We start from the raw sequence: 14,014 nt of genomic DNA, 5'->3' as shown, positions 1-14,014 counted from the left end.
CCCGCGTATGGGGGACCGCAGCGGCCGGCCCGCGAGGATGCCCTGCTCGGGGCGGGGGGGGGGGGGGGGGGGAGAAGGTCAAGTACTTGACCCCGCGGCCGCCTGCGGTTAGGAGTGGGGGCGGGGGAGCCACTTCCGGTCGCCAGGCGGGTACCGCCAGAGCCCGGCGCCGCGCCGCCGCCTCCAGGAAGGCCTCTCCTCCGTTCACGTCCGCCTCGGCTGGGGGTGGACTTGTTTCCCAACCCCCAGAGTGCGGACATCTCTCCAGCCGGAGGGAAGTCCGAAAAGCGGCGCCCCGCAGGCTCTTTCGTCCAAACCCGGGGAGCGTGATAGTGGAAGTTAATATTAACCATGATGCCGGAACGGGAGCACCGGGAAGTCCGCCGGCCAGTGATTGCTGGGGCAGATTTCACCACTCCAGCCAAATCAGCGTCTTGGGAAGCCGACTGTCTTAGAGTATGACAGTCCTTGACGGGCCCAGAGAGCTGCCTGGAAGGGCCACCACCGGCCCCAGGAAGGCAGGCAACTTAAGGACAGGGTCCAGAACGGAGCACCGCCATCGGAACTTTCCATCCATCGCCTGGCTGAAACGGGATACAGAAAGAACTGATGTTTTGCGTAAAAAAGGTTGCACTCAGGGCGTCCGATTTCTTCCCCTTTTCCTCTTCCTTTCTTCCCCCTTCTCCTGTACCTGAAGCGCAAGTATTCTCCGATCGGTTCGTGGGCACACAGTGTTTACAAGAGTGAGAGGGAGTCTTAGGACTCAGCTGTACAGGAGAGGATTGAGTCAAGATACACACTTACGTTGGACTGGAGAAAGGACGAGTGCGGCTGACCCCACTCGAGAGTAAATAGAGGTTCGTCTTCTAGAACTACAGGGACGCCAAATAATATAAGGTTGACTGATAAGGCAAGCTGCAGAATAGCAGGGAAAATGTGATCCCATTAGTTGGGGGGGTGGGGGTGGGGGGGTAGAAGGAGAAAATCCGACCTGTCCTTGTGATTGTAGATGCGGACATAACGTGTCCAGGGGGAATCACTGAAGTTCGGACTGGGACAGGGATAATAGTTTTCCCTCGGAGTGCTCCTTAAATTTTTATTTAAAAATAGGAAAACAAATTTTAATAAAGCTATTTATGCGGAAGACAATTATTTGACATTAGTAAGATGAAAATAAGGTCCAGCCGTGTTATTCCTTCTGTTAAAAAAGAAAAACAAACTCTCCCTCAACTTCAAAAGACTGAAAGCGGAATGAGCTGGAACTTTTTCACAACCAGAGGCCACCGTCCCCGGCTTTTCTAACACAAATTTCAGCCTCTGGAAAAAAAAAGAGCCCAAGACCACAGCTTGTATCGCTTGAAATTCTCAAGCTTTGCACATCTGTCTGAAAGGTGCTGTTGAATGCATTTCCGGCTCCAATCAATGACCCAACAGTTTCATTTGTATCAATCTCCCCATTTCTTACCTGAGAATGAAGAAGAAATCCGCTCTTTATAAGAGCATTCGAGTTTCCTTTTGCAGAGGGCCTTGCCTGGTTAGCTGACACCTTTAAAACCTTTCCCCAACGCGCAAAATTTCGTGTTAACATTTATACCTGGCGATGGTCAAGAGTTTGCTCTCGACCCTTTTTTAAAATTTCATCTCCCGCCCCCAAGACAATTGTGCACCTGCTGCTCCATGGTTTCCCTGGAGGTAAAAACCCCTTTAGGAGCGAGTTCTCAAGGGTAAAGCCACTGACGCGGGACCCAGGATTTTCCCGGCACCTGCCCCGCAAAAGCCCACTCCTCCCAAGTCCTTCCCAGTTATCTTCGCCCTCGCCCCCACGCTGTGTCCCCCCCGGGCCCCCGCGTCCGAGCGGCCCGCGGGGTCCGTCCCGGCGCGAGCCGATGGCGCTCAGTCTCGGCCACACCTAGAAGGCGCCGGATGCGAGACTCGCCCTTGGCTGGGCCCCGCCGCCCCGGCCGGCGCCCCGCTGCTCCCCGCCGCCTCCCCCTGCACCTTCCTGTCCCCGAGGGGGTCGGCGACTCGGCCCCGGGGCAGGTGCCCAACCCGGTCATGCCGGCGGGCAGCGCGCGGCGGGGCTGGCTCTGGTCACTGCCGCCCCGCGCCCCCTAACCCAACCCCACCCTCCGCGGGACCCGCCACCAGCCCCGACGCCCGGGAGGGGGTAGAAGCGAGGGTGGGGCATGTCCCGGGCGCTGCTCCGCGCCGGACCCGCCGCCGCCGCCGCTCCTGGCCAGTCCCAGCCCGCCGCGCGGCCAGCGCCTCGCCGGCACAGTGACACTGCGGGCGCCCGGGGCACCGGCCCTTTCTGCACCGATGTGGCCCACGGAGAACCGCCGCTCCCGCCGCCGGGACGGCACAGACGCGGCCGCGAACGCCGTTCGCTCGGTAAAGCGCAGCCCGCGGATACTGGGTTCAATTTTACGCGCAGCAGAAAATAGCCCGCCGAGACCCAAACCCCCTCCCCTAGCCAGAGCAAAGTCAGTCCCGGATGTCACGTCCAGACGACCTTCTGAAGCCTGCGCGCGGCAGGCAGGCTCCCGGACCAGCACAAAAGCGGAGCCCTCGTTACCACCTTGGAACCGGATTCGTTTCAGGCCGAGGGTACCCGCGCTGGGCGGGCACCAGGCCACAAAGCTAAGGTCTCGAAACGCCTCGACGCAAGCGCACGACGTCTCAGTCCTTGGGTCCTCGTTACCAGGGTGGCCTCGCTGGCGGTGCTCTCCTGGACCCACACTCCCGGCTTTTTGTGTTTTAAAGCACCAAACGTGAGATCTTTGGCCTTCTAAATTAAAGTCACTGCAAAGTCTTGTTAAAATGTTACCCCGAATTAATGGCAGCCGGAGTGCCGACTGCTGGCGAGGGCAGCGCGGCGCCCCGGGGTTCCAGGGCCTCTTCTGCTCCGAGACGCAGGAGGGAAACGCCGCAGCCTCGCCGGGACCTCGAGGGGCAAGAGGCGGGGCGGGGGTGGGGGGTGGGGGTGGAAACCGGACCGCCGAGCTCAGGGATGCCCCTTTACAGGCCTGTATTTCTCTGAGCTCAGGGATGCCCCTTTACAGGCCTGTATTTCTCTGAGCTCAGGGATGCCCCTTTACAGGCCTGTATTTCTCTTAGCGTAAAGCTTTAGAGACGCTACTTCTCTTCTCTAGTGGGTGTGAAAAGCGTGTGGGTTTAAAATTACAACCACGGCGGTAAGCGGTGCCCACTGTCTGGGATTGATTGAAATGCGTAAAAATGGATAGCTTTCCATATGACGCGTGACTAAGTATTCCTTCTGTCTCCCCACCAAAGAGAGAGAGAGTGAGAAGAAAGAAAGAAAGAAAGAAAGAAAGAAAGAAAGAAAGAAAGAAAGAAAGAAAGAAAGAAAGAAAGAAAGAAAGAGGGAGGGAGGAAGGAAGGAAAAGAAAAAGGGAGAAAGATGGTCACAAATACCCACCTCTGCTGTAGACAGGCGTGCCGCGGGGGGAGGGGGGAGTGGGAGCCACAGGATCCAGACCTCTCACAGTGGGGAGGAAAGACTTCCCGCCTTTGTGATGGATGGAGAGAAAGGTGTGTAATCTTAGCAGTTTAACAGGCAAAGGCAACCAATAGAAGGGTTGGAAATAAGGTATAACTACCTTCCGTGGAAATACTTAGCGTTTAAACTAGGAAGTCAATGCCTAATTCTGTGATAAACACAGAATTAGCTGCCCAGGCATATTAATTAATTAACCTCCAGAGGAACAGAGTTATATGGTATGTACCTAGCCCAGTACAACCCCACCCCAGAAGGATTGGTTGAACTGGGGCTGGGGAGAAGCACAGAATCTTCCTACAACTGTTTATATTATTAGCCCATTCGTCACGTTTCTTGTTTGTGAGTATGTGCGTCACTTAAATTTTTCGAATTATTTTTAAGATGAGTAAATAAAAACTCTACTTTCTATACCCACAATCTCTTTACTGAAACTATAAACTTGTAAAATTCTTTTCTTATTTCTCCCTCTTAAAATCTCACTAAGCCCTTTTCAGTTTAATGTCCTTGGTCTGTGTGTGTGCATCGGCAGGCAATCCCTGCTAATGTTTTCACATGCCCCCACCCCCGGATTTATTAAAATAAACTGGAGAATCGCCTACCTAGGGAACCACTATAAAGTTGTTCATTCATTTCAAGGACATTGGAGAATTTTCTTCTCTTCACCCCACCTACCATAGCCCCGAGGAAAGAACTTCTGAGGACAGAGCGATTGGCAAACCCGAGTATCAAGTTTCAGTATGACTCGGAAGTGAGAATTTATTTCTCAATTTGCTGTCCTTCCCCATTCCAGTCTGCTTATTCACCCTCAATAGTTCCAACTCTGTTCAGTCCTGAAAAAGAAAATGGCATGCAAATACGATGCAGGATTTGAGAACAATGATTGGTGGGGAGAAGGCTGGCCTGAATGATGAATGCTAGCAGCCTTGATATTGCATTCGGTGTGTCCCAATTACCTGTCCCTTGACAAAGACCTTGAGTTTTTCATGTGGAATGGGAGTTCCTAGGAACGGAGGCATTCTGTATGAAGTTCTTCTTCAAGTGGCAATTACTTCTAGTCTCATTTTATAATCAAACAAGCTGAGCTGCCTGACGTTCAGAGTGAAACACAGATGATCTGTGTTTCCAGCTAATATGGACAGTGCTACAAGGCTGTAAAATTCTCAATCCGCTAATCAAAGCACCAGGGGGAGGTGAGTTCCTCTTGTCTTCTCTTTTCCAATGGAATCATGAAATTAAGTCCCCCAAGTCGGCTGGGATAGATATACACAAAATCAGAAGGTAAAGACGGGCAGAGAAAGGAGAGAGCATTTTCTGGGGCACTGAAGCAATCCTTTTAGCACAACCTCACTTGTCCCTACACCCATCCAGGCAGGAAGTCGGGGCTCTTATTGCTATCCCTATTTTTTTTCAGATGAGCAGACTGGAGTGCAGAAAAAGACTGGTGACTTCTCCAGACTCACAAAGCTAAGCTGCTAAACCAGATGAACTTCTGACTCAAAATTCAGTCTTCTTTTAGAACACCACCACTCACGGCACTGTCCAGCCGTTCTCTGCTCCTGGCTCCGATATCTTATTCTTGTGTCTTTAAATTTGATGTTCTGACACCGTTTTCAGGAGAAAGGAGTTACAGAGGCTGGTGACTGTTTCAAATAGAAGCAAAGCAAAGCAGGTTCTTCATGAATCCCTGGTGGAAAACTGAGGCACTCACTAACAAACATGTAGGCAGGCAATTTTCTGAGCTCTTACGAGGTGCCTGGTCATGTGATACAAAATGAGAACAGACAGTCTCTGCCCCAGGAGCTCTCCTGGTAGCCAGAAGAATCAGAGAGACCAGACAACTGGTCAACCTACCCCAAACTGGCCAAAATTCTTTTTTTTTTTTTAATTTAATTTTTTTTAACGTTTATTTATTTTTGAGACAGAGAGAGACAGAGCATGAACGGGGGAGGGGCAGAGAGAGGGAGACACAGAATCGGAAGCAGGCTCCAGGCTTTGAGCCATCAGCCCAGAGCCCGACGCGGGGCTCAAACTCACGGACCGCAAGATCGTGACCTGAGCTGAAGTCGGACGCCTAACCGACTGAGCCACCCAGGCGCCCCTGGCCAAAATTCTTCTTGTCCTTGCTTAACAATAGATCAGGTACAAGGGAGGTCACTGATTCCCAGCAGCGTGAGCATGGGCCACGATCCTGGAAAAGGCTGGATCTACGACAGGTCTCCTGCTACTTACTTATGCTCATCTGAATCTCCACACGGTGTATAACTTCACAAATCATCTTGTAGAGAAACAGCAGTTTGGGGAACTTGTTATGAATTTGACTTTGGCAAAACGTTTGAGGATTTGGTTAAAGTCCAAAATGTCTTCAGCAAGAGTAAGATTTTTTAAAGTTTTTTTTCTTTTTGGTATTAAGCCAAATTGTTGTTCGGACCTGAGCTGTAGAGGACATCATAGTAAAGAACCTCACTGTTATCAAAGCCACGACTTATGTAGCCCTTGCTGTATACTAACACCAGGAAGTTTTATACTGCACCAAGAAACATTATTTAAATATTGTTTCGTACTGCATTAGGAATTTTTAATATCCAGAGTCTTGAATAAAGCCAGTGGTGAGGTTTCCATGTTTGTGCAAGGGGAACAGTGCAAACAGCAAATCTCATTAGAAGGAAGGTAGGGACCAGTGTTACAATCAAAATTAAAGAAGAGACGGACTCAGAAGGAGGCACCTTGTAACCGGGAAGAATAAACCCATGCTCAAATCATGGATGTACAATCTCTCTCCGTGTCCAGCCTTGTCCAAAGAAATCAAAGGGGAGAGGGGAGAGGAAGGGAAGGTTGAACATTTATTATGTGACAGGCACCATTCTGGGTTTTAAAAACAAAACGAAGTGGGACCTTTGAAAATGTTAGACACAAATGATATACTTTGGTTCATAGTACCCCCATTCCATTTGTTTTGAATTCCTTTTGCTTGTAGGTGATTTCTCTGACATCAGCAAGCCGATAAAGAACAAGCTGGTGATGTCTTTTGCAGTGTGATTCAAATGAAAGGTACAACGATCTTCTGAAAGAAAAAGAATAAGTGAGAGATACAGTGTCGTTGTGATATCATCTACTAGCTGCTTCAATAAGTAGCCAGCTTATTTGTAATTTATCACACCCACCCTGGTGGCCTTAATACAGATGTGGTACCGGGGCACCTGGGTGGCTCGGTCGGTTAAGCGTCTGACTTCAGCTCAGGTCATAATCTCACAGACCGTGAGTTCGAGCCCCACGTCAGGCTCTGGGCTGATGGCTCAGAGCCTGGAGCCTGCTTCCGATTCTGTGTCTCCCTCTTTCTCTGCCCCTCCCCCGTTCATGCTCTGTCTCTGTCTCAAAAATAAACGTAAAAAAAAAAAAATTAAAAAAAAAATAGTTCTTTCTCACAGTGTCTCCGTGAGAAAGAGCATACCCTCTTACGTTTTACCTGGGTCTCTCAAAGGTGTGTAGGCTCCGCTGGGATGAGTCAGGATATCCCCGCCCATAAAAGGGCTGGAGTCCCACCTCCTGACACACTTCTAAAGTACCTACAAGGGCCGGGCAGGGGTGGGGAGTGGGGGTTCCAGGCAAGCAAGGTATCCTTTACGTATTTGCTTCCAAAATTAAATCGCCAAAAACGGAGGCCAACTTAACATTTTTTACAAACCCGTTGGGGCCACTTCGTTGAGTCGCTTGGGGAAAGAAGATTCTATACGTTTGGCGAGATCACAGAGCTGTCCTAGCTGTACATTCTGTCCTTCATGTTAAAACTATACTTGTGTCTCTGGCAGGCCCCATGCTCCTTTCTTGGTTTGCCCACCGGGGCCCCCATTCCTGTAGTTAAAAATAAGAAAGGGTGATTTAACTGTAACATCTATTTCAATCATCGGTTGCTACATAACAAAGCTCACCCAAAGCTCAGTAGTGCATGGAAACCGTTTTTTCCAAGTCTTTGCCACCTGTGGATTGCCTGAGCTCATCTGGGCATTTTGTTCCCCTGGCCTCCCTTAAGTTACAGTCAGATGCTGGCAGGGCAGATGGAGTCAGCTGTCGGTAAGACCGAGCTCCCCAACTTTGGCATGGAGTCACAGGGTCGCTCCTCTCCGTGGGGTCTCTCCAAATGGTCTCCCCACCTTGGTAACTGCACTGCTTACCCCATACATAGCTCAGACCTCCCAGGAGCACAAGAAACAGCCTGCGGGGCTCTCTTAGGGGTTGGTCCCCAGGGCTGACACTGCATCTCCTCTACTCCATTCTGTTGGGTTAGAGTAGCGGGTCCAACCCACATGGCACAAGCAGCTTATACGAGGTTATACACACCCAAGGTACGGTTCACTGGAGGCCAACCCTGGGGACTCACTCCCGACCATCACAACCGCACAAAGGCAAAAATCATACATTCACGTTGGCAGGGCATCATGGGTTCTTCCTTGTATACTTTGAGAAAGAGACATACCCCTCCCCACGTTCCCTGATTCACCTATCTCAAGTGACTCAGTAACGTGAGAGAGTTCTTGACGTGGCTCTTTGTGTTCTCAAATAAAAGGACAAACCTGTTTGGTTTGGGTTTTTTGCTTCGATGCTTGGGTGCCGTGCTTCCCAACAAAACGTCACCATCATGGCTTTTAAATCCGAGGGTTTCAGATTCCCACAACCCTTGGATGGGTTGCCAGGGGTCCCATTGCCTACAATTGTGTCTAAAATGTGTGTGCGCGTGCGCGCGCGCGTGCAAGCGCGTGCTCGCTCCTGGGGAGGAGTTTCCTAGCTTTCCTCAGACTATCATCTAAAGCGGTTTCAAACTGCCAAGACCTCTAAGAGGGCTTACAACTCCGGGAGCATGGCCCTGCATTTTTACCTGCTGTCACGCCTCCCCAGTGGGGGAAGGGCAGTGTGTCGTCATCCTTTCATGTATGTTTCTTTTCCTTTCTTTTTTTTTTCTCCCCCAGGGAGGGTGCGCGCTCGTGCCTGTGCATGCACAAGCAGGGTAGAGGAGTGGAGGGAGAGAGAGAATCCGAAGCAGGGTCCACACTCGGCGGCAGAGCCTGACCTGGGGCTTGGTCCCACCACCCTGGGATCAGGAGTCACCCAGGTGCCCATGTATTTCTTTCTACAGTGAAACAAAAAGCAGTCACTGTCTGGCCCCTGAGACCACTTCAACTGAAGTCTGCCTGAGGGAAGAAAAGAAATGGGCTGGATGCCTCTGCTCCCAAGAATTACTGTGAGAACGAACTCTCCTTTATTGGGGTTAAAGGCATTGGAATTGCCTAAGAATTTTAGCTCTTATCATTTCCCCACCTGTACCTGGTAAATAGTGAAGAATGTAACTTAACGGGACTTTTGATTCTTCCGCCATCCCCTTCCACCCCCCCTCAGCACTCTGCTTTTCTCCTTTCTTCTTTTCCCTATTCGTCTTTTCTAATTTTGTAGGATGTAACAGCCGAGGGTGCTACTTAGTCTCCTTGGGCCAGGTGTGTGCTAAAATGCCTAGTGTGATTTCAACTGGGGACACTGCCTTGAACCTGACCAAGTGAGGCCCCTCTGCTCACTTTATCTAGTAGGAACTGGGGACATCCTGGGGAAGGAACTCAGACTGGAAGCAGGACCTGTCTAGGGTCAGAGGAATAAAGAATGTGGAAAAGGGTAAAATACTAGAAGCAAATAGATTGGATTAGGTGGTAGATAAAACCCAGGAGTAAACTGCAGAATTTCCCATTTTTTAAAAATGTTTATTTATGTTTGAGAGAGACAGAGTTGTGCGCGTGATAGAGCACACAAGCAGGGGAGGGGCAGAGAAAGAGGGAGACAGAGAATCCCAAGCAGGGTCCAGGCTCTGAGAGGTCTGCACAGAGCCTGACATGGGGCTTGAACTCACAAAGTGTAAGATCATGACCTGAGCAGAAAGTTGGACCCTTAACCAAGTAAGCCACCCAGGCCCCCCTAGAATTTCAAATCTTTAATGTAACCTCTGTTATGCTTAACAAAATAGACTCCCCTTTCCTTGCTGAAACTTTCTGTCCAAAACATTCCTAGCATCCAGGGGCCCCTTGGGATAAACATCCACCTTGCCATTTCTCGAAAGAATCCAGCCAACCACTCAGCTCAGATATCCTTCTTCAAGATAAATGCTTTAAGTTATTCTCCTACCCCTTCGTTTTCTCCATAGCGTTTATCAGTATGGAGAATTACATAGTTTCTTACCACCAGCATGCAAGTTCTTCCAGTGCCCACAGATATAGCCTGGCGCAAAGGAAAACAGTGAACAAATATGCTTTAAGGACTCGTATGGCCGCGCTTTCATTATATACATGGCAGGTGGGGGCTCCAGCACCTACTTTCTTCATTGGGGATGGGGAGGGGGTGTGGGGAACAGCACTGCAGCTCGAGGGCTTGACCAGACTCAAGCTTGGTACAAAATCTCATTGATGAAACACCTGGCCCTCGAAATGCCCAACAAAGTCATCTGTATCCACTACGTGTCAATCTGCAAAACCTGATGGGCAGGGCCACTGCAGTCAGCCCTTACCTTGCCGCCCTGTGACTCAGTTTCTTCCCTAGAAGGGCAGGACAGTGATACCCTAGGACTGTAGCTTTAGTTGTACTTTACCTACATGTCCTCCCTGGATCTCTCCAAAGTCTAAGCATTGCTGTGTCAGGGGGCGCCTGGGTGGTTGTCGGTTGGCTCCAACTTCGGCTCAAGTCATGATCTCATGGTTCCTGAGTTCGAGCCCCGCATCGGGGTCTGTGCTGACAGCTCGGAGCCTGGAGCCTGCTTCAGATTCTGTCTCCCTCTCTCTGCCCCTCCCTCCCTTGCACTCTCTCTCAAAATTAAATTTTTTTTTAATGTTTATTTACTTTTGAGACAGAGAGAGACAGAGGATGAACGGGGGAGGGTCAGAGAGAGAGAGGGAGACACAGAATCTGAAACAGGCTCCGGGCTCTGAGTTGTCAGCACAGACCCCGATGCGGGGCTCGAACTCAGGAACCGTGAGATCATGACCTGAGCCACCCAGGCGCCCCAGTCTCTCTCAAAATTAAATAAACATAAAAAAAAAAAGTTAAGATCACAATGCTAAATAAACTTTAAAAAGCTGTGGGGGGGGGGCACTTTGGTTGCCCAATCTGTTAAGGGTCCCACTGGATCTTGGCTCAGGTCACGATCTCTGCATGACCTGAGCAGACCTTGGTGGGTCGCCAGCTGGGAGACTGCTTGGGATTCTCTCTGCCCCTCCCCCGCTCATACTCTTAAATAAACTTAAAACAAATTAAAGTCACAATGCACATTTTCTTTGGATTCCTTCTTGTGACTCCTTCAGAGTATTTTTAATGCAGTAACACTACTTCCCAAGGTGTAGATGTGTGAAGACTGGCAAATTCAGTGTTGAGAGGGAGTGTGCAGACTCTTGGTGACACGTAGACAAAGAAAACTTCAAAAACCTCTTTAGGCAGGTCTCAAGAGTCAACTAGAACACCAAAATTACTTGGATGTTCCCCTCTGGTGAAAGCGATATACTAGAAATTAAAATTCCTATGGTGTTAAGATTGACCATTACTTTTTAGAAGCTAAAATCACGGAAATGCAGAACATAGGCTCATGCCAGGAGGTTTTTGTCCTTGCCAAAACCAAAACCTTAGCTATCCAAACGTTCGTCTTTTAAGTTTCGTCCTCGAAGTCAGTTCTACCAAAAAAACGAGAAGGAGAAATTCGCAGGAGCTCCCGCTACACGTTGAATCTCATTAACATGTTCCCAACGCTGCCCATACTTAACATTCATCTCAAAAATTGGCTTTTGTGACAGAGGCACCAGCAGAGTGAAAAGGGATTCCAGATTTTATTATTTTTTTTTTTTAAAGATTGAGAAAACACACCCAAGGCAAAAGTGGTTTTGATCAATCGGTTTTCAGCAAACGGAGCAAGTTACTCGGGGACATACTCAAAACTGGTCCGCTCGAACTGGGAAACGGGGCTTTGACCAGGCAACTGTGGGCAACCAGAATCGGAACAAGTCTGAAAACAAACCTCACATTTTTCTCCTCCCCCCCACCCCCAACCCCCACCGTTCAAGTGGCAGACAAAATAAATTACCATAAATTACGTGCCTAGGCAACTTAGAAACAAAACAGAACAACGCGAGGCTGAGGGTGTCCTCAGCTCCTCCGGGAAGTAACACTGCGCTTCTGGCCTGCAGGCTGGGTCGGATCGGGGGCCGTCAGACGTCGGGATAGTTGCAGTAATATACCGCAGAGCTGGCATCGGAAACCACCGAGGAGATGGCCCCGTGGCTGTCTGGGAGGGTCACGCTGGAGTCAGGCCCCTGGTAGGGGAGCCCCATCTCGGGCTTGCACACAAAGTGCAGATACTGTTCAAATTCCGTGCGGTCCACCTCCCCGAGGAGCTCGGCGGGCTGGCTCGGGTCCGCGCCGTCGCGGCAGGGCAGCGCCTCGGGAGGGGGCGACGGCTGCCCGGGGCCCGGCGGGGGCTGCGGGGGCTGCATGGGGAAGCCGCGCCCGCCGCCCGCCGCCGGCGAGCTAAGGGCGTTGTAGTACAGCTGCAGGGCGCTGGGGGGCGCCACGTGGCCCGGCAGGGCAGGGCCCGCCTGCTCCAGGCCGAGGCGGGAGTGCACGGGGCCGACGGGCGGCTCGGGGGGCCCCGCGTAGTCCGAGGCCTGCGGGTAGCTGTAGGGGCCGGCCGCCGGGCAGTCCCCGGGCAGCGGCGCGGCGAAGAAGGCCGGGTCGGGCTCCACGCCGTCCAGCGGGGACGTGTCCGGCGTGGGCAGCGGGTAGCCGTCGAGCGGGGGCGCGCCCAGTCCCTGGCAGTCGCGGTAGTGGGCGCCCAGGTGAGGCGGCAGCAGCGGCGGGCCCGCGGGGAAGCCCTGCTCGGGGAAGGGCAGGCCCAGGCCGTCCATGGCCACGCGGCCGCCCTCCGGGCCCAGCGAGGCGGCCTGCGTGTCGGCGAGGCCGTGCAGGAAGCCGCCCTCCACCCGCTTGAGTCGCTTCACCTGCTTGCGCCTGCGGGGCCGGTACTTGTAGTTGGGGTGGTCCTGCATGTGTTGCACGCGCAGCCGCTCGGCCTCCTCCACGAAGGGCCGCTTCTCCGCCAGCGTCAGCGCTTTCCACGACTTGCCTGCGTGGGCGCAGAAGGGGGGAGAGGGGCGCGGGGCTTACTCTCCGAGCTCCCGCTCCCGGGCCCTCGCCTGGCCCCACCTCTCCCCTCCGACCCCTACTTGTGCAGCTAGAGGGAGGAAGAGGTCGCGTGGAAGAGTGAACGTCTGCGACCCCGGAGGCCGAGCGGAGCGCGAACCCTTGGGGAAGCCGGGAGAGCGCGCGTCCTCTAAAAGGGCATCCCTGCCTTCTTGTAGCCTCCTGGAAGCAGGGCCCTAGTTCACCCATCCCCGGGCTTTCACGGAACTGAAAACGTCCCCTCCCCGGGGAAGGGGTCGGGAACCGGCAGGACCAAGCCGGCTTGGCTCCTGGGGATACCCTGGCCGCGGCCGGGACGCGCGGGGACGCCGCTTCCCCAGGGTCGTCGCGGCCGCGCCCCCGGTCACCCGGGTGACCCGGGCCCGGACGACAGAGAAACCGTTTGGAGGGTAGGGAGAGGGGCCTAGGCGGGAGGGGAACCGACCCTGGCGGCCGCACACCACTGGCCCGGAGCGCCCGGCACGCGCCCTCCTGGGCTCAAGGAAGCGGCCCCGCGACTCGCTCCACCCTGGGTCCCGCGCTGGACTCACCCAGCATCTTGCTCAACTCGGCGTTGTGCAGGTCCGGGTTCTGCTGCGCCAGGCGCTTGCGCTCGTCCTTGGCCCACACCATGAAGGCGTTCATCGGCCGCCGGATGCGAGACTCGCCCTTGGCCCGGCCCGCCGCCCCGGCCGGCGCCCCGCTGCTCGCCGCCGCCTCGCCCTTCACCTTCATGTCCCCGAGGGGACTCAACGACTCGGCCCAGGGACAGGGGCCCAGCCCGGCCATCACCGCGGGCAGCGCGCTGCGGGGCTGGCTCTGGTCGTCACTGGCGTACCCCGCATCCGGGCTGCTCATGGCGCTCCAGCCCTGCCCCTCGCCCCACCACCCTCCGCCGGACACGCCGCCTCCCCCGACGCGGGGGAGGGGGTGGGAGCGTGGGACGCAGATGCCCGGCGGGCCGCTCCAGGCTCACGGGCCCGAGCCCGCTGCGACGTTGCAGGGCGGTCCCCAGCCCACCGCGCAGACCGCGTCCCCGCCGGCCAAGTGACACTGCGGGCGCCCCGGGCCCTTTTCTGCACTGATGTGGCCAATGGAGTGGCGGGGGCGGGCCGGGTGAGCGTCCTTAGGCCCACGCCCAGCCGGCCGCCGGAGTCCCAAGTCTCCGCACAACCCCACGCCCTCCCTTTCCCCTCCCCCGGCCCCGCGCCCAAGGCTACACCTGCCCGCGGGAAGACTGGCTGAAGCCGGGCTCTGGCGCCACGTTCCCTGCGACTCGGGAAGAGGGACTCCTGAAACACC

The 14,014-nt window shown here is 53.7% G+C and overlaps 1 protein-coding gene across 1 annotated transcript; it reads right to left on the bottom strand.

The window, feature by feature from the left end:
* Positions 1 to 11,340: 11,340 nt before the first annotated feature.
* Positions 11,341 to 13,780, bottom strand: SOX17 (SRY-box transcription factor 17). The gene is made up of 2 exons (XM_058699577.1): positions 13,264 to 13,780; positions 11,341 to 12,656 (listed from the first exon to the last, which is right to left on the bottom strand). Exons 1-2 carry the CDS (start codon positions 13,568 to 13,570, stop codon positions 11,743 to 11,745), a joined length of 1,221 nt encoding a protein of 406 aa, XP_058555560.1. The 5' UTR covers positions 13,571 to 13,780; the 3' UTR covers positions 11,341 to 11,742.
* Between the last annotated feature and the right edge of the window lie 234 nt (positions 13,781 to 14,014).

Source organism: Neofelis nebulosa, chromosome 14, assembly GCF_028018385.1.
Source record: "Neofelis nebulosa isolate mNeoNeb1 chromosome 14, mNeoNeb1.pri, whole genome shotgun sequence".
Lineage (NCBI taxonomy): Eukaryota > Metazoa > Chordata > Mammalia > Carnivora > Felidae > Neofelis > Neofelis nebulosa.
The sequence above is the reverse complement of the archived record's forward strand: the minus strand, read 5'-3'. Positions and strand labels throughout refer to the sequence as shown.